Source organism: Aspergillus pseudotamarii, assembly GCF_009193445.1.
Source record: "Aspergillus pseudotamarii strain CBS 117625 unplaced genomic scaffold BDV38scaffold_25, whole genome shotgun sequence".
Taxonomy (NCBI): Eukaryota; Fungi; Ascomycota; class Eurotiomycetes; order Eurotiales; family Aspergillaceae; genus Aspergillus; species Aspergillus pseudotamarii.
Window position 1 is genome coordinate 275,917 of NW_022475039.1, and position 21,958 is coordinate 297,874.

The 21,958-nt window shown below is 47.5% G+C and overlaps 13 protein-coding genes across 13 annotated transcripts; 9 read left to right on the forward strand and 4 right to left on the reverse strand.

Annotated features, from left to right (window-relative positions):
- Positions 1-119: 119 nt before the first annotated feature.
- Positions 120-1,905, forward strand: BDV38DRAFT_246224 (uncharacterized protein). The gene has a single exon (XM_032054522.1). It carries the CDS (start codon positions 224-226, stop codon positions 1,772-1,774), a length of 1,551 nt encoding a protein of 516 aa, XP_031913855.1. The 5' UTR covers positions 120-223; the 3' UTR covers positions 1,775-1,905.
- A 4-nt stretch (positions 1,906-1,909) lies between these two features.
- BDV38DRAFT_246225 (uncharacterized protein) lies at positions 1,910-3,066 on the forward strand. Its single transcript, XM_032054523.1, has one exon. It carries the CDS (start codon positions 2,220-2,222, stop codon positions 2,481-2,483), a length of 264 nt encoding a protein of 87 aa, XP_031913856.1. The 5' UTR covers positions 1,910-2,219; the 3' UTR covers positions 2,484-3,066.
- Positions 2,376-3,504, forward strand: BDV38DRAFT_83930 (uncharacterized protein). Its single transcript, XM_032064016.1, has one exon. It carries the CDS (start codon positions 2,502-2,504, stop codon positions 3,291-3,293), a length of 792 nt encoding a protein of 263 aa, XP_031913857.1. The 5' UTR covers positions 2,376-2,501; the 3' UTR covers positions 3,294-3,504.
- On the forward strand, positions 3,055-3,853 carry BDV38DRAFT_246226 (uncharacterized protein). Its single transcript, XM_032054524.1, has one exon. It carries the CDS (start codon positions 3,350-3,352, stop codon positions 3,683-3,685), a length of 336 nt encoding a protein of 111 aa, XP_031913858.1. The 5' UTR covers positions 3,055-3,349; the 3' UTR covers positions 3,686-3,853.
- Positions 3,854-4,297: 444 nt separating this feature from the next.
- BDV38DRAFT_83933 (NYN domain-containing protein) lies at positions 4,298-5,209 on the reverse strand. Its single transcript, XM_032064017.1, has one exon. It carries the CDS (start codon positions 5,119-5,121, stop codon positions 4,342-4,344), a length of 780 nt encoding a protein of 259 aa, XP_031913859.1. The 5' UTR covers positions 5,122-5,209; the 3' UTR covers positions 4,298-4,341.
- Positions 5,210-6,415: 1,206 nt separating this feature from the next.
- BDV38DRAFT_246231 (DUF4396 domain-containing protein) lies at positions 6,416-7,749 on the reverse strand. Its single transcript, XM_032054525.1, has 2 exons — positions 7,179-7,749; positions 6,416-7,107 (listed from the first exon to the last, which is right to left on the reverse strand). The coding sequence occupies exons 1-2, from the start codon at positions 7,543-7,545 to the stop codon at positions 6,815-6,817; spliced, it is 660 nt and encodes a 219-aa protein (XP_031913860.1). The 5' UTR covers positions 7,546-7,749; the 3' UTR covers positions 6,416-6,814.
- A 1,638-nt stretch (positions 7,750-9,387) lies between these two features.
- Positions 9,388-11,006, forward strand: BDV38DRAFT_83953 (uncharacterized protein). Its single transcript, XM_032064018.1, has 3 exons — positions 9,388-9,845; positions 9,909-10,177; positions 10,241-11,006. Exons 1-3 carry the CDS (start codon positions 9,522-9,524, stop codon positions 10,674-10,676), a joined length of 1,029 nt encoding a protein of 342 aa, XP_031913861.1. The 5' UTR covers positions 9,388-9,521; the 3' UTR covers positions 10,677-11,006.
- Positions 11,007-13,050, forward strand: BDV38DRAFT_83960 (ankyrin repeat-containing domain protein). Its single transcript, XM_032064019.1, has one exon. The coding sequence runs from the start codon at positions 11,336-11,338 to the stop codon at positions 12,767-12,769; it is 1,434 nt and encodes a 477-aa protein (XP_031913862.1). The 5' UTR covers positions 11,007-11,335; the 3' UTR covers positions 12,770-13,050.
- Positions 13,051-13,496: 446 nt separating this feature from the next.
- BDV38DRAFT_282731 (uncharacterized protein) lies at positions 13,497-14,273 on the forward strand (the record flags this gene model as incomplete). The annotated part of the gene is made up of 2 exons (XM_032059858.1): positions 13,497-13,870; positions 13,925-14,273. 2 exons carry the CDS (start codon positions 13,497-13,499, stop codon positions 14,271-14,273), a joined length of 723 nt encoding a protein of 240 aa, XP_031913863.1.
- A 675-nt stretch (positions 14,274-14,948) lies between these two features.
- BDV38DRAFT_282732 (uncharacterized protein) lies at positions 14,949-15,704 on the reverse strand (the record flags this gene model as incomplete). The annotated part of the gene is made up of 1 exon (XM_032059859.1): positions 14,949-15,704. The coding sequence occupies one exon, from the start codon at positions 15,702-15,704 to the stop codon at positions 14,949-14,951; it is 756 nt and encodes a 251-aa protein (XP_031913864.1).
- A 970-nt stretch (positions 15,705-16,674) lies between these two features.
- Positions 16,675-17,495, forward strand: BDV38DRAFT_292701 (uncharacterized protein; the record flags this gene model as incomplete). Its single annotated transcript, XM_032062069.1, has 3 exons — positions 16,675-16,723; positions 16,779-16,957; positions 17,013-17,495. 3 exons carry the CDS (start codon positions 16,675-16,677, stop codon positions 17,493-17,495), a joined length of 711 nt encoding a protein of 236 aa, XP_031913865.1.
- Positions 17,496-18,013: 518 nt separating this feature from the next.
- On the reverse strand, positions 18,014-18,658 carry BDV38DRAFT_246247 (fungal specific transcription factor domain-containing protein). The gene is made up of 2 exons (XM_032054526.1): positions 18,151-18,658; positions 18,014-18,101 (listed from the first exon to the last, which is right to left on the reverse strand). Exon 1 carries the CDS (start codon positions 18,641-18,643, stop codon positions 18,212-18,214), a length of 432 nt encoding a protein of 143 aa, XP_031913866.1. The 5' UTR covers positions 18,644-18,658; the 3' UTR covers positions 18,014-18,101; positions 18,151-18,211.
- Positions 18,659-20,206: 1,548 nt separating this feature from the next.
- BDV38DRAFT_246249 (uncharacterized protein) lies at positions 20,207-21,567 on the forward strand. The gene has a single exon (XM_032054527.1). It carries the CDS (start codon positions 20,285-20,287, stop codon positions 21,257-21,259), a length of 975 nt encoding a protein of 324 aa, XP_031913867.1. The 5' UTR covers positions 20,207-20,284; the 3' UTR covers positions 21,260-21,567.
- Positions 21,568-21,958: the final 391 nt, after the last annotated feature.

Sequence of the window (21,958 nt, forward strand, 5' to 3'; positions counted from 1 at the left end):
TCACGAGAGTACCCGAACTGTGGCTGGGTTCTGTGGCTATGGTCCGTGGCTATGCTTTTGCCCGTGAAGTATAAAGTATTAAAGCAGGCGGTGGCCCAATCCCAAACACTGACATTGAACGGAAACAACCTATGCTTTCCGGGCATCCTTTTACCACCATATACCTCGCCATAAAGTATTTCGCAGAAAATTAGTGGTTCCTGTTCCTGTTTATGAAGCAAATATGACGTCTGGACTGAGTGGATTGCGATTTGGCCGACAGGAGCCATCAAACCATCAGCACTCATGGAAGATAAGCCCAACCATTTTGGCTCCCGCAGGTGCTACAGAAGAGGAAATCCAGATTCCGGACCCCGCGATCTTTAGAGGAATTTCCATCCCTCCTAGTCGTACACCCGGAGCTCTCGTTGCCTCAGACATAGGCAAAGTCGACCTTCTGTACCCATCAACTAACCACCTAGCAATGCACCTATGCCTCATTGAATGTTTCTATAAGCTAAGAAACGATGTGATGCACTCCAAGGACCTGGACGCTGTCATCGGACCAACCGCACCCCGTTTTGCCTCAGCAGAAAATACTCAAAGCTCCAAATCACATCCGACGGCTGCAGATGCGGAGATGGCGCGTACAAGCCAGATAAGGAAATGGGAACTCTTTATAAAGGCAGCCGTGGGCCGCTTTGACCTTTGGTGGCAAAATATCGACAAAGTACTACGACATGCAAAAGCATACAACACTGTCCCTGCCGCAGCGCAGCAGGGCAGGAGTACTCTCTCCAAAAACTATCTTCCTCCATTAGATGTGCTACTAGTATGGTACAGCTACATTCTCCATCCTTCCTACTTTTCTGATTCTGTGGAATTTGGTAAACAAAATGCATTCATGCTCTGCTTTCCTTGGCACGCACTCTACGAAGTCATCGATCAGAGGACACTTAATTACAACTTGCCGACTGCGGCAGCAAATATGTTCAAGACCATGTCGTCACAATCTGTGGACCTGATTTCTTGTCTTGCGTCCCCACCGCCGTACACCGCGTCGATGGGCGCCCAGTACTCAATTCACCTGGAAGATGCAGTCGCCATGCAAGAGAGCTTTGTTAATGACACACATGAGCTTCTCTGGCTCCGCTCGCCAGCATGCCCTGGATCATTGACCCGCTGCCTGGAGAGATATAAAAGGTTTCTTCTTCTCGTACAACTGCATCCAGACAGACGTGCTAGTTTAGTGCCAACATGGGATATTGAACTTGCTTTGAGAACGCATCAACTTTATGCAGACAATTTTCAGACGTTCACCAGCCGGCCTTTTGGAAGAGACTTGGATTACGCCGAAGTCGCGAGACCCTTGGAGACCGAGAAATCTACCGCAAATAATACATCAGAGACCAATACTGCTGATTTATGGAAGAGGCAGTTCGCACAGCCATATACCTGTTGTCTCTGCTGGGCTTGCGAGTGTGTCAAGGATGCCAGTAGCGGCAGTGAAGGGGAGGTATCTACGAGCAACCTCTCCCAGAAGCGTATAAAAGAAATCCAGAAGGCGCTCCAGTTCTGCGTGTCCGTTGAGAGGGCACGAGAGTCTGGAGACCGGCTGCCGGCTCCTCCTCGTCAAGCCAAGAAGACGGACGACAAGTGGGAACTAGATTGGGGTCACGGCTGGCGAGAAGTGGTTGTCAAAGGCAAATTTGATGAGCATGGGAATCCTGTTAAGAAGGTTGTGAGGGAGAAAGGGTACACTTGGCACATCAACTGGATGATGGGAGCAACATAACGCGTGTGGTCTGGGATACAATCTAATGAATTATGAATTTTACTATAATGTACTGCACTTCCAGTTGTCCTCCATTTGAATGTATTGCTTCCATATTATAGTAATATTATATATCAGACCTTTAAAAATGTCCCAGGCCTCACGGGAAGGAGAGATTCCAAAACCAGCACACGTGGAAGGAAGCGCTTCAAGCGAAACGCCACTAGTCGTTTTGCGTGCGCCCTCGCAGCCTCCTTTCTTTCTCCTCTCTCTTCGTTCGTTTCAGGGTACTGTGTGGTATCGAAGTATCTTCTCACAAATAACCGGTATCTTACTGAGGTCTGTAATATAAGTGGTCTGACATTATGCGGTACCTACGAGGCCGCCATCAGTATAATGTCTCCTAGTCGTGAGGTCAAGAAGATACAAGGGGTTTCAAGTTTCCTTTCAGCGTCCACTCGAGTCAATGAGTTCATGTCGTATACTTACAATTAACTCCAAGTCCGACCCAGACAACATGTTAGCAAGTGGTGGTCGTGCAGCAGGGGTTGTCGGGGTATGGTACGATACGGGGGAAATAGTTGCTAACAATAGATCAATGATGAACTGGCATGGACACCCTGCGTCTTACCCCACTTCACTTAACCCCCACCTCTGCTTGGTCCAAGCGGTCCAGCATTATCACTGCTTTCTCTTATTCCATTCCTTTTCGGGAGGGAAGCCCAGGTAAGTAGGAAGCATTGGAAGCATGGACGACATAATCTACACACTAGATCCGGAAGGTGACGTTATCCTGGTTCTATACAATGTGCCTGAGAATCTGCCAGGGAGCATGTGGGATATCGATGCTTCTACACTTTCTGGGCTGTCAAACATTTCCATACACTCTGAAGCAGTATCTGAGCCACCACCGGATATGGGGAACTTGGGAGAAGAGAACGACATTGTCGAGCTCGGCCATAGTGAGGGTATAGACAAATCTGCCGAGTCACCCCAGGACCACCAAAAGGGCGAGCAACGGCTTCAGATCCGCGTATCCTCTAAGCACCTCACGCTTTCTTGTCCACAGTTCAAACGTACACTCCAACATGGTTTTCAAGAAGGAAATGAGCTTACGTCTAAGGGCTATCTAGAAATACCCTTGCAAGATTGGCCGGCAGTACCCTTTCTAATCTTGACAATGATAATCCACGGCCGAACACGGACAGTACCCCGAGAAGTATCTCCAGAAAGGCTTGCGGAGATAGCTCTATTAGTCGATTACTACGAATGCTATGAAGTAGTGGAAGTGTTTTCAGAAATGTGGATTAAAGCCCTAGCCGAGATACCCTTCGCATCGGTATCCGATGCAGAGAGATGGCTGTTTGTATCCTGGGTTTTCCAACACGATGCGATTTTCGAAAGCTCTTCTAAATACCTACAGCTCAGATACAGAACGAAATTGACAACCATCCAATTCCCATTTCTCTCTAGTGTACGAGGTAAGTTCACATCGAGACCTAGTTCACCTTTTCCATTATATGCTCGGGAGTTAATTTAAATCCAGATGCGATCAATTTGTCACGAGAGAATGCAATTGAAAGCGTTATTGAGTGCATGCATGACCACTTATCGAGGCTACAGAGTAGCACAATTCAATGTTCTTACGAATGTGATTGCATGCTACTTGGGGCATTAACGAAACAAATGTCTCAAATGCAGATACTCTCCCCAAGACCAAAGTCAGAGTATCCAGGGATGTCCTTTATTGGATTGGCCAGCGAATGCCGCAAAATGGAGTATCCTCAATGGTACGGCCAAAGGAGCAAGAGAGCTCATAGTTGCGGCTTATCGTCAAGTTTGGCTCCCCTACTGGAAAGTCTGGAAAGCTCCTTGACTGGTCTAGATATCTCATCATTTGTTCAGCTTCGAAGACTTGGAGACCCCAAATAATCAATTACTTCTTCTATATCTTTGCTACTTTCAGTTTACCAGAATATATTCGTGGAAGAGAACAAACTTACATATTTGCAAGGCTTGGGACTTTCTCTCAGACCAAGTAATGGAATTATCTTCGGTGGGCCATTGTTTTACATTTGGAATAAGTTGTTTAAGGTTGATAGTTTAGCGTAATGAGGGATTTGAAGCCCATACGACAATGGATTGCTACCTTTATATCCATATATTTGCAGGACCTGTCGTAAGGCTGAAGTAGCTTTCCACTGTAGCATATCTGACCATGAGATTTAGTGCACTGTGCGATATTACAGGCAACTACCTTTAGATGACTATTGTATTATACGGAATATATGTTACTACGTGCCTCGACCTTATGTTGCCGGGCTGGGAAACAATTATATCTTTGTGGGTCAAACTGATTTGGAGAATGACTGTAAATACGTCATATAATAAGAAAACCATTTAGCACCTACTCCTTTCAAATTATAATATGTGAGGTATGGAATGAGATTTCAGGTGCGCCTATAGCTAGAAATCGCCTTGGTACAGCTATTAAGAAAATGAAAAATGAAAAACAATATACATAGAACTTAATTCCAATTGATACCAGATCGGATAAAGGAAAATAGAGAGAAGCAACTCATATCCACCTAATTAGCAGAACTACTAGGCTTCCGACGCTTATCGCGTACAGTGATCTCTGCGGGTGACCCCTTTCGAAACGAGCGGCGGGCGGTTTCAAACAACGACGAATCGGTGATAAGATCGCTGAGCTTATGGTATCCATATGTACGAGAGTCGAAATCGGGGTGCTTTTTTGTGAGCAAGTGGCCCACCTGCGACAGCTTTGCCCAGCCATCATCATCGGAGGCTGCTTCTACCGCTGTTCGCAACCGATTTGCTAGCTGGTCATCTCTGTGGGCCTGTGAAGCTGATGAATGATTCTCAGGGACGGCAACACTGCCGGCGTGCGGCACGAGCTTGTCAAGGTGTACAAGATTTTCCGTATAAACAAACTTGCTACAAGCAGCGACGAAGGGCTTTGGTGTGTGATTCTCCCCAAATCCATATACTATTAGTCCCGACTCGCGAATACGGGCAGCCAGCCGAGTAAAATCACTATCGCTTGAGACAAGGCAGAACCCATCATACCGGCAGGAGTACAGAAGGTCCATCGCATCTATAATCATCGCTGAGTCTGTTGCATTCTTGCCTTGGGTATACGCGAACTGCTGGATGGGTTGGATTGATTGTCTCAGGAGCTCGTCCTTCCAGCCCTGTAGATTGGGTCTAGTCCAGTCCCCATGTGCCCGCTTCGCATGAGCTGTACCGTATTTCGCGATCTCCGAGAGGAGGCCATCCACGACAGAGGACCGAGCATTATCCGCGTCAATGAGAACCGCGAGTTTAGGAATGGTGTCACCGACCATAGCCGTGGACGTGTTTGAATGCGAGAGTCAGATCACAGGTAACGCTTGGAGGCGTGCCATCTACGCGAAGGATTTCTGAGCCTTACTACCATCATCTGTTTATATCTAGGAATCGGTTACGTATAGGCAGAAAGCACGATGAGGTACTGTATACGTGATTGATTAGAAAAGGTTCGAGGTGGCGGGGGTCATACATAATGAGCTACGTAAGAAACGATCTAGATTGAAGACATGAGTAAATCAGAGTAACACTCAAGATAGACTAGTGTATGCTGGCTACTGTACAGCCAATACCGTACAGGATAAGTCTCGAAGAGTGTAGAATTCATTGTGCCTCCCCTGTTCAGACCACGAGCAAGTCTAGACCCCTCCCCTCTACGTATATATTCAGGAGTGGCAAGTTTCGGTAGTTCATGCGTGTAAGCTTCACAATGTGGAAGCTCATCTCATGACTGATATTCTCTTGTATATTAGTCGTGTCTGTTGCAGGACGTGATAATAGCCTGGTGCTGTGCCAATTGTTCATCATATCCTAGCGTTCATTGACATTACTTTATCTGTCACTCATCAGCTGACTAATATCCAGAGCTTTCCCATGGCGTTGCTTGGTCCCCATCTAACTTAGAAAGCATCATACGACATTTGCTCAAACTGATAGAAGTTTGACTTCCGCTGGTGATGGTGGCTTCAAGTATGGTATTTAGTGGCCTGATACCACTTTCGAAATGACTCACCAATGCCCATCTCGCAGACTTCTAGATATATAGTCAGTTTATGTCACTAAAGTATCGGAAGTTTTGGATCATAGTTCGGAAGGTCTGCAGCTGGTATATCCTCACGTAAAAGTTAGGTGTTTCAATCTTCCCAAGGTTTTAATATTACCTCGTTCATCGCTTTTACTCCAATGAGAACTATCGATACTATGCAGCCATCATGTCGATGATGCAAGATATATATGCGCTTTATATACGAATAATAATAATAAATCGCTCGATCTTCCAAGTTCTCCCAGCCGTGCCTGCTCCTTCTCGTACCGCTATATCTTTTCATAAAACGACAGGTAAGTATATTCAACAAAAGCAAATGAATAATAAAGTTAAGGACGCGCAAACCAGGGAGACAAAAGAAAGTAGTATAAAAAACCTCCCTCAGGAAGTACTGAAGACAATTGAAAAGAACAAGAGTTAGCAAATCCAACTGTATGATGTGTAAAGAGTAGCTATAGTTTTACAATAATGAAAATTAGTCCCCTAGATGTTTATAGGCGGTATGTACATATATTACGGAATAGGATGGTACTTCATAAGTATATACTATAGTGTACTCCTTTCAGGAGTATATTGTTCCGTTTGTTATCTATAGCTAGTTCAGCTGCGTCTCGGAGTAGAGTTATAGGAACCGCTGAAGTATATAAGCCTCAGGCGCCGATCTTTAATTTCACTTTACTAATGTTTTTGCACCCTAGATGAACAATGTCATCCTTATGGCTTTTCTGGTCGGGGACAACCTACGCCGAAAGTTCGTTTCGGCGCGTTGCTGCCTTGGCAAACACAGACAATGTATCAATTACAACAATTTTTATCGAGGAGATTTGCCGCGGTACTTGCATAATAGTACATGATGTATTTCATCGCTAGCAGCTATACATGGTATATGCGGTTCCCTTAAATCAGTGCAGAATCCTACCGGATGATCAATGACAGGCCTTCCCATATTTTTTCAGCCGGAGGTAATTATACGGCAACGGAGCCAGATAACCAGCCGACATGGAGACAGCCGCTGCCATCCAGAAACTCGGGTCGTCCAGAGCCACAACACCGCCAGTAAGGTGGTAGTCAACAGCATTCTCTGCCGCCTCCATTGCAAGCATCGATACCATACTCATCCCCATCGCAGTGCGAAGTGCCATTGGCCAGGAGAGCTGGTCAGCTCCACGCCGGAGGAGGACCGTTTCCAGAATAATCGACGTGCTGATGCCGGATGCCACTGGGTTGTGTCAGCAGCTGGGGACATATATGGTTTCTCCACTCTTACAGGGTGAACAACGAAGAACTTACTAGATGCGGCCATGATAGTACCCATCCCGAGCCCCGGATAGAATGTCTGGAGCATCCACAGAGCGGAGAAGTCACCTAGCGTACAGCCGACTAGGCAGCGTAGTGTGTTGATCCCTGCGCGTTTCCATGTATGACGGCATTTCCAGAAGTTTAATTCCCACGCTGATAATGGCTGTTTGTTCGCTGTGGCTGAGGTAGTTGTTGAGCGACAATGTCCATTCTGAGGTTCGACAATGGTCTTGTCCTGACTGGACTGACAGGCCTGCGCGGGAGGGAAACTCGAAAGGAACTTGTGGCAACGAAGGTTCGGCCGGAACACCCGGACTGGCTGCCAGGGTGAAAGGATCCGACCTGGTAATCTATTCATTTTACAGATGGGCTTGGAAAGGCTTAGGAATGGTGATTTTCGCCATCAGGGCGGTCCCGCGCTTTATAAAATTGTTGTTGCCGCTACCCGAGAATAACGCAAAAAACGCGCATCGGCCGGGAATTGGTTTAGGGAACGGCTCCACACGTGTCTTGTAAGGTTATCCAAGGGGTATTGTCCACTCCTAACAACTCTGCCAACAAGTTTACTGAAATAATAAATGTCTCCGCTAATGCGCAGTTAATATACCATCTTGACATTCATCAGTACTAATTCAATGTTCAAAGAGGCTGCGCAGGCTGCTCAGGTGCTATCGAGAAGCTTCTCGCACATTCATACAAGAAAACATACTAGGAGTATATATCAGCTCAGGGCTCATATCGCTAGTTATCAACCCGGAACCATAACTGATCGGGTCATCGTCAAAGCTTTGCTTTCATGTAATACCGTCTTGAGCGCGATCCATCCGAAGGTAGAAGATGTTCGGAGTGCTGAGATTGACGGAATGTCTCCAACATTCCGCACACGATAACAATTACCTATGGTGGGCTATGAGCTGTGGTCATAGAATCATATAATATTGATAGAGCTAATAAGCCCAGTCGAGGCTTTTCAGCAGCAAGAACAAAGGAGCGGACGTTAATCCGTCATGCAAGTAGCGTCCCTCTCAGTATGAACATAGTTCTCTGTCCAGTATCGTCAACACCGACCTATTTGCGCGAGAGAGGAGCTAGCCAGGGTAGATGACTCGGGTTAACCCATGGGAGTTGAAAACCATTCTCCTATCGCCTTTGGCTGTAACAGTGGTCGACAGAAATTTGTGTAACTTATCCCACCCAAGGTCTAGTGCTTCATCTCTTCACTTTAGATGTGACGTGTTTCGAAGTATTATATATCCATGCAAGGAAAAAACAATTGAGATGATAAAAGGATACCTACCTTCGCGATACCATGCCAGGCGTATGGACGCTACCATGTGGTAAGACAGAGGTAATATTGACGTGTTGGATTGCCCCGGGAGCGATCAATAGCACGAATACCAAATGACTGCTCCGTTGAAGTAAGGACCAGCCTCAGGCCCGGGCAGGGAAGATGATAAGATTAGTTTGCTGCGTGCGGACTGGATCCTGAGGGGTTCCAGTGGGGGTAGCCATGCCACATCACTCTGCTACAGCTGATGCTGTAATTTCTGCACCACCCTTGTGCAAGCGGACGTAGGGATCAATGTCAATTACTCCAGACTGGTGTGGCACGAAGCTCTGGAGGAAATGTACCTCCGCATCCCGGCGCCTAGTGCCAAAACTTCAGGTGGGTGGGGACGCCGAACATTCCCATATATATGAAATGCCAAGGAGGACCTCTCTGTATTGATAGATGCGAGATGCAGGCAGGATCCTTTGATAATCCCATTGGATTATTATTTGGAAGCAAGGCTGCTTTAATCAACTATTGGGAAGGCGAGGCAGACCCCGGAAGAAAGGGGGCAACGGCGATAGGCCAAGTTGAGAGACCATTCCCGAAATCGAATTAGGGCGATGCTGGTAAATGGGACAGAAAGAAATCTCGTATTCGTCGCGAAATGAACCCTGGAGTGGGACAATATCCGTTGGGCTACGCCACCCATAATTCCACCGCGATCCCTTGATCCGATGTAACGCTAAGCCTCTCTGATCTAAACAGCAGCCTGTGTTGGGTGGGGCCCTTTCAGAACCTGAGATCGCCTATCCTGATCTGGAGAACTCACACGATGACTGTCCCCCAGATTGGTCCCGGAATGAATGCCAAGGCGCTCGGGTGGCTTGGGCTGAGATTAGTTCGCAGGTCTCATGCAAGAGTTCCTCAGTTGAACCCTGGGAGAGCCTTGCGACTATATCCCATCCTGCTTTTATGCAGGTTTCATAAAATGGTGTTTATTAGCCGCTGAACCCCCAAGGCAGATCGTACGACGGACATGTACACCTCAACACATCCTCACAATGAAGCCATTAACCATTCTTAGACTTTCGTTAGCCTCCTTTGCGATCACAACCGTTGCCAAGCAAGTTGGACATTTCCAGTCGCCGGACTGTGTTGACCCATCGGGATTCGAATCATGTTACCAAGATGCCGACCAGGGCTTTACCAGTTGTGTCAATAACCATTGTGCTGGAGGAAGCAGAGGATGTACGGAATCGTGCAATGGAGATCCTGCATGCGTGCAATCGAAGTGTCCCGACTTGGGAATAGATTGTATTAACGCCTGCGAGTGCGTGAAGAACACCGACTACATAGATTGTGCCGCAACTAGTTGTTGGAATCAGGTACGCCAACTGCTCCCATCACAACAAATAATGCAATCCATTCGCTGACATGCCAGTTATCAGGTATATTCGTGCGAATATCAAAAGACTGTCTACGACTTGCTTAACTCCTGCGTGAACACGGATTACAAATCAGTCCCTTTTTTCCCGCCTCCTGATAATGCCCCCGGTGGCTGCTCCTGTAATCTGGGCAGAGTGGCTGAGGTCCAAACGGTGGCAGAAAATGCCATGAATAAGTGTTACGACACTATGAAGCCGGATTGGCCGTACGAGCAGACCATGGCCTATGGGGCTACATGTCTGTGTTGCGGCCAAAGTTCTTATATCTCGTCGTACGTGCGGGCAACACAGTGAGCCGTTACTTACAGTTTGCATTACTAACCTTTCTCATCAAGGATATGGGACATATGTCCAAATACAATACCCGCCTTGCTGGACGCAGATGCCGTATATAAGGCTTTCGTGGAGAACAGTGACTGGAACAAGTGCGGGACGTATCTTGATAACGACACTTGTACAGCGGATCTGGGCTTTAGCAATTTGACAGCATTCCACGGTCCAGGGGAGCTACCCCCGAATGGAACGGAAACATTGTACAATACTGGGGGCGTGATTTCGACACCAATCAGCGGAAATACTTTCACTTGGACAATCCACGACATTCCACGCCCTATCACAGCTGCGGCCACCAACAAGGCTGTACCAACAAGATCAGAATCCGGTGGTAAGAGTGCCACAGCCACTGCGGAGTCTGGAGCCGGTCATGAACCTAGACTTTCGCTGTGGACGCTGGTTGGCACAATTGGTGCTGGATATCTGGTTGTCGGATAGCCATCATCTTTGAGTTAAACGTCCATTCAGTGTATCTCCAGAATAACATTATAATCCCATCCTACCAAATCGTTACTAGCCTATTGAACGAAAGCCCTTGAGTACAAGTCATGATACCCAGGCGCTGCATGTATTGCCGTGAATAGATGTTGAACTTCTATGCAGTCGCAGGAACAGTCAAGTAACAGCTCTCAGGATCGCGTCAACAGACTAAGTGCGGAAGTGAGAAATTACTTATGCGGGCCACAACCGAATGCAGGAATTCCGCCTCAGGCAGCAACTGCGCCAACGATTTCTTTCTCGGCATCGGATTTTCCTTTGTACCGGAATGGCGATGATCAGATGATCAGATGACCTTTAGCGCCTGAGGCATCATGTGCATTGTTCGCGCAATTGCCGCGGGTCCTTGAAAAAAAAAAATAAAAAAAATAAATAAAGGCAATTCTGCAGCGGCGAACCTCGAGGACGGACCATCACAAGGAGTACGACTGCGTAACTGTAAAGGATGGGAACGATAATCTTGAATAGCGAGTCCCAAAAGATATGATAAGTTCACACTTTTTAAGGCTAACACGCACTAAAAAACGAGACTCCGGTCTTCGGACCTCTTCAGTTGCCGTTTTCATCTTCACGCAGGACAAGCCAAGAAGCGTTGTAGGATGCTCTGTCTACTCCCCCGGGAGCTCATCCTGCATGTAGCCAGCTTTCTCCCGGATGCCAGTCTCGCCGCGTTGATTCAGACCCAAAGAGGCATCGCACGACTACTGACGCCATGTCTTTACAACAAAGTGGTTCATGAGCCTCTACCCCTGGAGCCGGAGGACAATCCTGATTCTGACTTGGATGATTTTCACACTATTTCGACTGCCTCAGAGGTTGAAGTGCCATCTCTCCACTGGACGGAATGTGTCCCACGATGGCACTCGAAAGTCATACTGAATTATCTCCGGTCGCAATCTCAAGATGTACTCTCGCGTTGCGGAATCCCTAGATTGAGTCTCCTGCATCTAGCTGCCCAGGGTGGAAATATTGATCTAGTCGAGGCACTCATCTCCAAGGGATTGGATATTGACCGGTGCCATGACGGATACAGCCCTCTCGCCAGAGCCATGCAATTTGGCCGGGAGGAAATGGCCCTCTGGCTGATCGCCCACGGCGCCAATGTCACGGAATGGCTCATGGGAACCGGTTTGACCATCCTCAGCCTAGCTGCTGGATTCTGTTCTGCAACTGTTGTTGGCAAAGTCGTCGATATTGTTCGGGACAAAGTCGGTGCAACCGGAGATATATTCGCCCCCGCCGATGATGTCTTGGTCCTGCACCGTGCAATTTCGAAAGGGGATGTGGATTCTGTCCGCATTCTACTTGAAAATGGGGCTGACCCGTCCGGGTGGGATATACACGGTCAATCGGCATTGACACTCGCCACGGCAAATGGCAACGAGGAGATAGTCACAATGCTTCTGGATCGTGATGCAAACCCTTTACCTCATGATGCCGTAGAACGATCTGCGTTGGGGTGTGCTGCCTGCTCACCTAAGCTGAGCTGGGAGACGATAGAGCGCATTTTCCACGCGTATCGAAATGCGGGCGGGGATATCAACAGCACACATGTTACCATTCCGGAATTTGTTGGCGGGGCACCGAGACCTCTTGAGAGACTACCACTGCATCAGTTTGCTGGTGGCGGGTCGCTACAGGGGGTAGAGTTACTCCTGCGCTATGGTGCGAAGGTCTCCATCAAAGGGCGAAATGGGATGACCGCACTGCACGCGGCCTTGTTCGGCTATCGGTATAATCGGGATACATACCAAAGCATTCATGAGATCTGCCAGATGCTGGTTGAAGCTGCCGTTCGGTCGGGCGAAGATTTGAATAACCAAATGACCCCGTATGCTTCCTTCATGCGTATGAGAGGCGCCACGGCATTGCACATGGCTGTAGTTTGTGAAGTAGAGGAAGTTGTCCGCTTACTGCTGGATCATGGGGCAGATGTGAAGATAGTTGATGAGGAGGGACAGACCGCGTTGGATCTCGCTAAGGGATTGAGCAATCAGCCAATTATTGATTTGCTAGCGGCGAAGGATATATGAAAATGTACACATTATTGTATGTGATTCTTAATCTTTTTCATGTGCGGCATAATGGAAGGATTGTTCTCGAATAGCCATGTCCTCGTGATCCCCAGCCCTAGAGGCACAGCCGTCTCCGTACCAACCATAGTGACACATCCTCTCGAGCCAATCAGGAGGTTTCTGTCGACATTCCTATGTGAGCTAGCGTACCCTTTAGTGTGATTCTAGCAGTTCTAGGCCACTTACTACGCAGTACAGTCGACTATCGTAAGTTGGGGGCGGTGGAAACGTCGGCAACGTCCGAAGCGTGGAATAAGATCAGGTACCAACGATTGCTAATATTATTCCCTGGCAAGGCTGAGTGCGGGTCTACCCGATGGCTTAGCCATTTCTCTTCATTATAGCACGGCAATCCTATTGGCTACATCGTTTACATGTTGCATTAGTGTCATGAAGATACTTGACAGCTTTTGGGGGCGAAAAAGAGCCTCAACAACAGGCATTATGGTGGCTTGGTTGATGATAGAGCACTCAATCCTAGTGGGGATATTCATTTCACAACTACACACCTCTGGCAGCTCAGCCACGGTCGTGAATGGTGAACCGACATTGCCGGGCGGAATCTTGCCGAGCAACTTGTGTATATATACCCAGACTTGTTCCGGATTGCTGAAGTAAAGCATCCTGCCTCATCGATTCAATTATCTCTCTACAATCAATATAAATCATTCTCCTTATATTCAAAATGCGCTTTACACTTTCTTCCCTTGCCCTGTTGGCCGCAGCCACGACCGTCGCTGCTAAGAATGTTGTCACAGTGGCTATGCCAGATGATAGCGATGGCAGTGAGACGAGTGCTTCTCTGGACATCGACTTCAAAATTATTGGCATTGTACGATTCCTAGCACCCCGTCAGATGTACATCCATATCCTGAAGCGTGATATACTAACGAACCAAAAACCACAGAATGGTTCCACGACGTCGTTCGTACCCAACTGTCCCGCAGGCAGTACCGCTACGATCACCGCCAGCGCGAGCACTGCTACCGATGACAGCTCCTTGAACTGTGATATGACGTTGGTTTCTGGCTCAAAGACCTTGCGGTTGGAATATGAAGGGTAAGTGCATTCTATACCGAAACCAGGAGGAAAGGGAGATCTAAATCTTTCCAGCGAGGACTTTTACCGTTGCGATATGGGCGATAAGAGCGCTACTTGCTATCAAACATGGACGACAACAAGTGGAACATCGACCATTGGAACATCTGTCACTACGGATCATTACCCTATTACCTCCGTGACCATCACCGTCGCAGCTACGGCTGCCTCGGTTACACCCACGGCTTCGGCCTCTGCTTCTGTTAAGGCGAGTGTCAGTGGAGCTGCCAACGCGACATCGACCAGCGCGAGTGCCAGCGCAAGCGCGTCGAACACTGACAATGCTGCTATGGGTCTGCCTACTGGCCACGCCTTCTTGGCTGCCGGGGGTGCAGCCATGGCCCTTGCTCTAGCCATCGCTTAGGGCCGGGAATAAACGTCGTGATGGTTTAAGATTTACCTGAAAAGGAGTGGCCGGAATTGGGTTAATGTTAGAGGTTTCTGATCGAAGAGAGGCATAATGCTGTGATATTCATATGTTGTTATAGAAGTTCATTCCTGTGATGTACTATTATTTCCTTTACAGTCAATATTTCTGTTCGTTATAAACTTCAACGGATGTAAGACTTGGTTCATGTTCTTCGCACATCCTGTCTGCAGGCTCGTAGTGGGAGCTTTCTCACCATCCCAAGTGGCAATTGAATTTGAAACAAAATATCGTGAATCCTATGGATTGTAGGATAGATAAGTACCAGAAACGAACGATCTGCCGAGGGTGCGCATTAGAATTGATGACCAGACAAACATGTGGTTGACCCATAGTCCAATATTAATAATGTTGTAATTGAGCCGAAGCCATCGGAAAACATTATAGAAATCACTTATGTGCTCTTTAATACGTCTTGTAGAGAGGAATTTGGTTGATTATTGCATATCAGACGATCTTATCAACTGGTGATTAAGGCCTGTTGCTCAAATAGTGACAGGAAAATGACAAAACCAAGATATATATTTGCTCATTACGACAAATGCCGCGGTGGAAATCACACATGGCCAAGTATCCGTATGACACTATCAGCCAATTTAGAAACAATGTTATTTAAAAGGAAGAAGGAATAATCTTAGCAGCTGCCATCCTATCAAACGCGATTCGATATCCCTCGACAGTGTCAATGCGCTCGGTGAATCCAATGGAGCGGCCAGCATCAAGTGAATACTCGCGGTCAAAGTCAAAGTCGACGAGCATGAAGTGAATGAAAGGCCAGTTCTGCGCCTTGAGAGAACCCTTCCTCAACCCATGTCTTTCGACCAAAGCATCCCAGGCGCCCTGATTCTCACGAACAAAGTCTTCGATTTTCTTCTGCTCCGCCTGAGGCCTAACGCCCACCAGCTCGAAATACGAACAGAGACCAGGCCAGACCTGTTCCCAACTAACAGCTTCGCCGTCTGCAACATTGAACGCTGACCCGTTAGAACACTTATCCCGATTCAGCGCAGCGTAAATTTCCATCTTAGACAGAATGTCCTGGAAAGTATCGCTATGCGTGGAAAGGTAATCATGAGGCTTCCCTGGGAACGGAACCTCCGCCCCTTGACCATGGAGCTCGCGGTAGAGTGCCAAGTACAATGCGATACCTTGAGCTAGGTTCATAACATTTGTACCGGGAACAAATCCGATAATTCCATCTGGACGAATCTCTGAAAATGCCCACCTCTGCATCTTTCTGATGTCGCGTGGAGAATGCACAATATTTCGAGCGCAGTAGCTGCTGTAGAAGATCAGGACACGTCTTGAGGGCACAGAGCAGCAGCGTAGAAGATGATGTTTTATAATCACTTCACCTCGAGCCAACATCTATAAGCGAAAAGCCGGTCTCGGGGGTAAAAGACGCAGATCCTGTATTTCCGTTCGGGTGTTGGTCATAAACGAGGTTGCTGATGCCTTCGGCCCCCCTCGACTCCGGTGGGATTCATAAAAATTAGGGATCAAATAGTTGTAATTAATTTATGTATTAAATTGAAATACTCTAGATTGGTACAAGAATACGTATACTGGATTTATACTCCGCCGGACATTGTAGATAAGATCAATTAAAATTATTACTATTTAAAAGATTCAATCTTGCTATCCATCTTATGCAGGACGTATACGGGGGTTTGTCAACGAAGCCCTAATATACCATATATCAGCTGAAAAAAAAGGGGGGGAGAGTTTCTAGATTACTGGTCATGAGTATACCATATGGTATACTTCAAGTTAGTATTAAAGTACGATAATTCTCACAGTACTCGTAGCTGTTCGAAAGCGTGGGTGCAATATAGATTTCTGGTACTGGGTTAGTTCGGACGACAGGTGTCATGACTCTTCACATTCTACTGTATACGTTAGAGAGTCTAATCAATTAGCCACAGTATGATTATCTCAGTCAAACTCTTAGATTCAAACTTTATTATACCTTAGAGTTATGAGTAAAATAATCCGACCCTATGAGCACCTTGACTAGCTTGTCTATTTCTATATGGTCTCCTGTTCACTATATCCCTCACAAAGATGAACAACATACCACGACTACAAGCCTCCTGAATTTCTGTATTGATCATTATATCTTGTAGACAGGCATCCCTTGCGTCCGGAAGGTACCCGTACAATGCAGCTGATAACTAATAACCAGCTCATGATTGGAATGTCGACGCGTCAGGAATGTTGCCCATCTTCGAAATTAGCATCATTGTTTTTAGTTCGACTTAAGCTCCTATGAATACCTTCAACTGGCCACTTCAGATTGCAGTTTTCTATCGAGTCACATAACACCCGTGTCCTCAGCATGACATTGAGAAACACCATTCTGACCACCTTCGTGGCTGTTACTACATGTATGCTAGGCCTCTGTTCGATCATCTGAGAAACTACCTGACAATATTGGACCAGTACTACCGGGCTGCCAGGCACAAGCTCCTGAAGCAGTGGTTTATAACGACCCGGGCACGGGAATCACCTTCGATACATGGAATGTGCCATCAAGCTCAAAGGCTGGTGGGCTCACCTTCGGCGTAGCATTGCCTAACGATGCTCTCAAATCAGACGCTACTGATTTCATCGGATACCTAGTGGGTATCCCTTGTCTTATCTTCGACATGTTGTAGCGCAAGCTAACCAGAACAGCGCTGCACGGCTACCGATGAGTCCGCAGCAAAGGGCTGGTGTGGTATTACACTAGGTGGCTCTATGACAGACGCCCTTTTATTTGTTGCGTACCCCGATGGCGACGCAGTGCGGTCCTCCCTACGCTTCACCTCGGAATACGCGATGCCCGGTGTGTACGGCGGCAATGCGACCGTAAAGCCGATTTCCTCTACTGCCAACTCGACCGGTTTCTCATTGATCTTCCATTGTCAGGACTGTCTGCATTGGTCGCAGGGTGAGACTACTGGCAGTGCATCCACCAGCAGTGGTCTCTTGGACTTGGGCTACGCGCAGTCCGTCAAAGCACCGAGTAATCCGTCCTGTGCGGCCGACCTGAAGCTTGCTCGACATGATATACAGGGTACCTGGACCGCGATGCTTGATGATCATGCTGCGAGCGACTCCTACGATAAGTGGCTGGGCCAAGCGAAGGATGCAGTTCCTGATAAATGCTCTGCCTAGAGAGGTTATGTTGTTCTACCTCAAACCAGTTGGCTGTTGCATGATCGTCACGCGCAGACGTCAACAGGTTAAAGCTCGGTAGGGTAGCACTGGTATCAATGTTCGTCTGGACATAATATTCGAAGGCGAAGAGCAAAGTGAGTTTCTCACTTTCGTGTCTGGTCATCGTCCTCCAGCATAAACATTCAGAATATGTTGTTTGTGGCTATATTTTGTGGGAGTATGTACGTGGTAAATGTATGTTTACTTACCTCAATTATATCTACAATTAACAAGTATGTTTCTATGGGAGAGTCCGCATATATACACAGGATATACGGAGATAGTAGTACCATTACTCAGCGTCCGTTCCTAACCCATTATTCCAGAAGTCATACGGAGAACAAATATGTTAGCTTGAAGTTATCATCGTAGAAGCAAAGATAGATACACGGTTTGAGAAAGGCAGCGATGGGGGAGTAATCAGATGAACGCGAAGACAAACCACCACACCCAATTAATTAACTCTGGGTTAAAACCACTGAACAGCATCAATCCAGCTTTCGAATGTGCTGTCAAAGCCATCTTCCGGCCCTGGCTGCTGAGTGGTCCGGGAACAATTATGTGCTATGGAAGAGTGAGCATAGGTATGAATATAGCATAGTAGAACGCTAACTGTATATGCCGAAGGATGGGTAGCGCTTTCACACAAACAGGGCTGCGGTCCAGCAGCGACTCTATTGTTCGGATGGTGCCATCAAAGCGGCCCGGTAGGCGGCTGGGTCTATATCATTTGGTCGATCAAGGAGGCAGGACGCTAGGGCTACTGCCCCGTGGACGGCGTTGAAGCTTGTAAGGCCATAAACGAGCCACTGGTAATTTCGTAGTCGGGAGAGATCAGAGAACTGTCTGTGAAGGTCTAAGAGGGCCAGACTAGACTCAACACATTTGTCTCTTGACGACTGGATAAAGTGTGACCTACCCGAATGGCAGTTGCAGACCGGTCTATGAAGGACGACGTAACGTTGATGTGCGTACGTTTGAAGAACACACCAGCTTCTGTAGCCAATAATATCCAGGACATTGGGGGCGCTATCGACAAGGAACATAGATGTGCATTGCTCTTGCTCTACGGCTATAGCGGTGTCGAAGCAGTACAAGGATGCCATGTCGAGCCTTTGTGGGCCAGGGATGTGGCTATATATCTGGGTTGAAAGTTGAAAGAGTCTGATTTTGAAAATCACAAGAGACATCTGCGTCGGTTGAGTTGATGGCTGCACAACTGTGTTGTCGGCTATAGCAGTGTCATTTACGCCGCTGGGCATTGTCGTCTTCATGTTTAGCAGAAAAGACATGTCAATGTCCTGGAACGAAATTTCCTGGTGCCTATGTAACATTAGAATACCAGCCCAGCACCGCCTGCATCGTTCTGTTTCAACGCAGCTCAGCCCTTTCGAGCCCATAATACAGCGTAGCGCAATGCCCATGTTCAAGGCGATGCCAACATCGTGCATGGGCATTCCATGCCCTCATTGTGGCAGATACTATACGTCATTATCAAGAGCGCTTCAAGGGTGCTAAGCTAATGACGGATGAGAAATTGGTCTTGGGCTAAGCAGACCTTGCAGATGTCTCGAAAATGTATCGAAAGAGCCATGGTATCACGCTGGTATGGTTGAGGTTGTTCTTCCGATAGATCTACCAGAACTGGATCCTTAGGGTCTATGCTCTGAAGTGATAGGAAGCGGATCATGAACTGCAATGCAAGCCATGAAAAGGTGGACAGCATGGGGATCCCGTGCGAAGGCCGCGTTTTGCTTTTGGAAACCGGGACCGTGAATAACACGATATAGAGGGACAAGAGGCGTGAAGTATTGTGAAATCAAATACGCGCAACAGTCCTTGGGGGGCAACATCTGGAGCAGCTCCTCTTGCGAGATCTCGGGTCCTAGAGAGAAAGGAAAGCGGAAATTTCCCTGGTTGGCACACATATCCAGCTGATCAAGAGCTGGCTGTCGCAGTACAGCATCCCAGCGACTATGTGTTGATACCTGACCTGTATCGTCCGGTATTGACTCGGAAGTTCCGTTGGTAGCTGCATGAGCGAAGGCGGCCACAGGTGAAGCCGGAGATCACGAGTCCGTCACTAGTGTAGCAGCCAAGGGCAATGAACGGACTCGTCTGCGCTTAGTCGCAGTGTGTATTAAATTACCACCTTAACTGTTTCGGGCTTGGAACCCTACTATATCGTCATTCTTCTTTTGATATCGGTCTTTGGGCATGGAAAGGAACCGGCACCGTGGCGAAAGAAAAGCCCCGCTGGCTATCACGGCCCACGTTCTGAGGATTCCGCTATGATGTCAACTGTTCCCCACCTTTCCTCAGTGGCAACTCTCGTTTGTAGATCTTGATTCCGAGAGCTGGGCTTCCCGGGCCGCTGCAATGATAACATCAACAACAGTGGTCTAAACATACAGTACAGCTATAGTAATGAGTCAGCCTTCACTGTGGGGAGAAGGTATATAGACAACATGTAGATTGAAAACCCATGCTATGGTAGAGAACCCTCACGGTTGTGTTTGGAAATGTAGTAGGTTATCCGGTGGGACATCGTACCATGACGCGGATATGATTTATGTGGTCTGTGCATACACGCGTTTGTTTACAGGATTACCCCAAATGGACCAGTCACACAACCCCTAATTCCACAATTTCAAGTCTCTCTCGAACATATTCAACCCGTAGAGTACACATCCTCCTTTCATAGTCTATTCCCTTGTCAAAGGTTAGCAAAGCATCTTTTGGGAAACATGCCTCGTGTCGCCAAAAAAGCTTCGGCCCGGACCCCGCTGGATGCGGCAGATCCGAATGGCCTCGTGCCTATGCCCCAACCTCCAAGCAGCACATCCCACATTCCTGACGTGAGGCCTGGCGATGAAAACGCGAATCTAATCATTCTGTCGCCCGGTAAATCTACTCAGCCCATGGTCTCTACCGCAGGGACAAAACGGAAAGCCGACGCGTCTGAGCCCGAGGAGATAGACGATGAAGACCCGCGTCTTCATGTCTTGAAGTGGGACTGCAACCAGGTTCGCCGCAAAATCAAAAACTTCATCGAGTCGAAGGAGATGAAAGTTGGCGAGTTCCAAGATGCGATCGGGGTTTCGTCACGGAGCTATAATGCATTTCTGAAAATGAGTGGCCAAATGAAAGGGAGCGAGTCCAACACGTACCTCTACGCGCACCGGTTCTTTGTCAAACGGGAGCTGCAGGGTGTTACGGAGCCCAAGAAGAAGCCCGTTAGCAAGCAGGCGAAATTGGATACCCAAAAGAAATACGATGTCAGCGGTATTCATCTCCCAGGCGAAGAGGAAGGCAAGGTAGAGGTCTATGATACATGCGACGTGGTCCGAAAGAAGATCCATGCCTATTTGCGGGATCCAAACGTTACTAAAGCCGGCTTTCTCAGGGAGATTATAAAGACCTACCCGCCAGCACAGGGCGTGAAGTTCCAAGGCAACTCTTTAACCCGGTTTCTGGACATGTCGGGTGCCAACTCGGGCAACACGAACTCTGTCTTCTACGCTGCTTATGTTTTCTTTGAGAAGCTACGTATCCGTGATGGTCAGCCCAAGACCAAATTTCGCGAAGAGATGGAAAAGATCTGGCGTCCTCATGGCGGATTCGATACCACAACCCCTCACCATAGGGGATATTGGTGCCATGATAGCGAATTTGTGTATGTCGATAAGTACGGTCAGACAGGTTTCGGCAAAAGGCGTTGATTTGTCCCCGTACTGGGATGTATGAGACTCAATACTTGCTTGTTTATATACCTTCGTCTTTGTATAATATGTTTGGATTATGCTTTATCTAGCGACCTGTTGAATGTATGCGCTGCCATTCGCTATAGTCTTACCTCCTTCTCCCTTCAAACACTGGATATAGCATATCCTAGGTGGATCTACAATGTTGCAAGTAACTATGAAGTTGAAACCAAGTCCAACGTTCTCCGAATTGGTTCTAGTCATCGCTTACACTGTTCAAGCGAAGACGTAGAAGTTCGGATTGATGGCTGGACACAAAGATGAACCAGCAAAAGGAGTGATCCTAGATAGGGGGGCTAATTCAGCTATGCTTCAGGAATGGTCATTCACTGTCATATCAAAGGGCGCTTTCAAGAATGAAGTTCAATATGCATGGCCTGTTCTGGAAATATATATATGCGAATGTTAAATCTCAGAAGTAACCGAACTAGATAATCCTCTTTATGCTAGGAAGTTTAGTAGACTTGCGATTGAGACAACGATTACTTGTCCTGTCTCAACTAGTTTTATACCCTCTTTTTCATGTCCTTTGTGGTACCGACGCTGAACGCTGACGCTGGAACCAGGCATACTCCGTACTACATTGGAAGTCACATGATGAGACGTCCAGAACAGGAAACATTCCAGAATGCAGCCTGTTTTGGAAAGTCCATTAAT

Bases quoted from the DNA above. Each gene is read 5' to 3' on its own strand.
- BDV38DRAFT_246224 (XM_032054522.1), top strand. From the start codon at position 224: ATGACGTCTGGACTGAGTGGATTGCGATTTGGCCGACAGGAGCCATCA.
- BDV38DRAFT_246225 (XM_032054523.1), top strand. From the start codon at position 2,220: ATGAGTTCATGTCGTATACTTACAATTAACTCCAAGTCCGACCCAGAC.
- BDV38DRAFT_83930 (XM_032064016.1), top strand. From the start codon at position 2,502: ATGGACGACATAATCTACACACTAGATCCGGAAGGTGACGTTATCCTG.
- BDV38DRAFT_246226 (XM_032054524.1), top strand. From the start codon at position 3,350: ATGCATGACCACTTATCGAGGCTACAGAGTAGCACAATTCAATGTTCT.
- BDV38DRAFT_83933 (XM_032064017.1), bottom strand. From the start codon at position 5,121: ATGGTCGGTGACACCATTCCTAAACTCGCGGTTCTCATTGACGCGGAT.
- BDV38DRAFT_246231 (XM_032054525.1), bottom strand. From the start codon at position 7,545: ATGAATAGATTACCAGGTCGGATCCTTTCACCCTGGCAGCCAGTCCGG. The intron at 7,108-7,178 runs GTAAGTTCTTCG...GACACAACCCAG, and splicing joins TACTATCATGGCCGCATCTA to TGGCATCCGGCATCAGCACG.
- BDV38DRAFT_83953 (XM_032064018.1), top strand. From the start codon at position 9,522: ATGAAGCCATTAACCATTCTTAGACTTTCGTTAGCCTCCTTTGCGATC. The intron at 9,846-9,908 runs GTACGCCAACTG...GCCAGTTATCAG, and splicing joins CAACTAGTTGTTGGAATCAG to GTATATTCGTGCGAATATCA. The intron at 10,178-10,240 runs GTACGTGCGGGC...TTTCTCATCAAG, and splicing joins CAAAGTTCTTATATCTCGTC to GATATGGGACATATGTCCAA.
- BDV38DRAFT_83960 (XM_032064019.1), top strand. From the start codon at position 11,336: ATGCTCTGTCTACTCCCCCGGGAGCTCATCCTGCATGTAGCCAGCTTT.
- BDV38DRAFT_246247 (XM_032054526.1), bottom strand. From the start codon at position 18,643: ATGGCATCCTTGTACTGCTTCGACACCGCTATAGCCGTAGAGCAAGAG.
- BDV38DRAFT_246249 (XM_032054527.1), top strand. From the start codon at position 20,285: ATGCCTCGTGTCGCCAAAAAAGCTTCGGCCCGGACCCCGCTGGATGCG.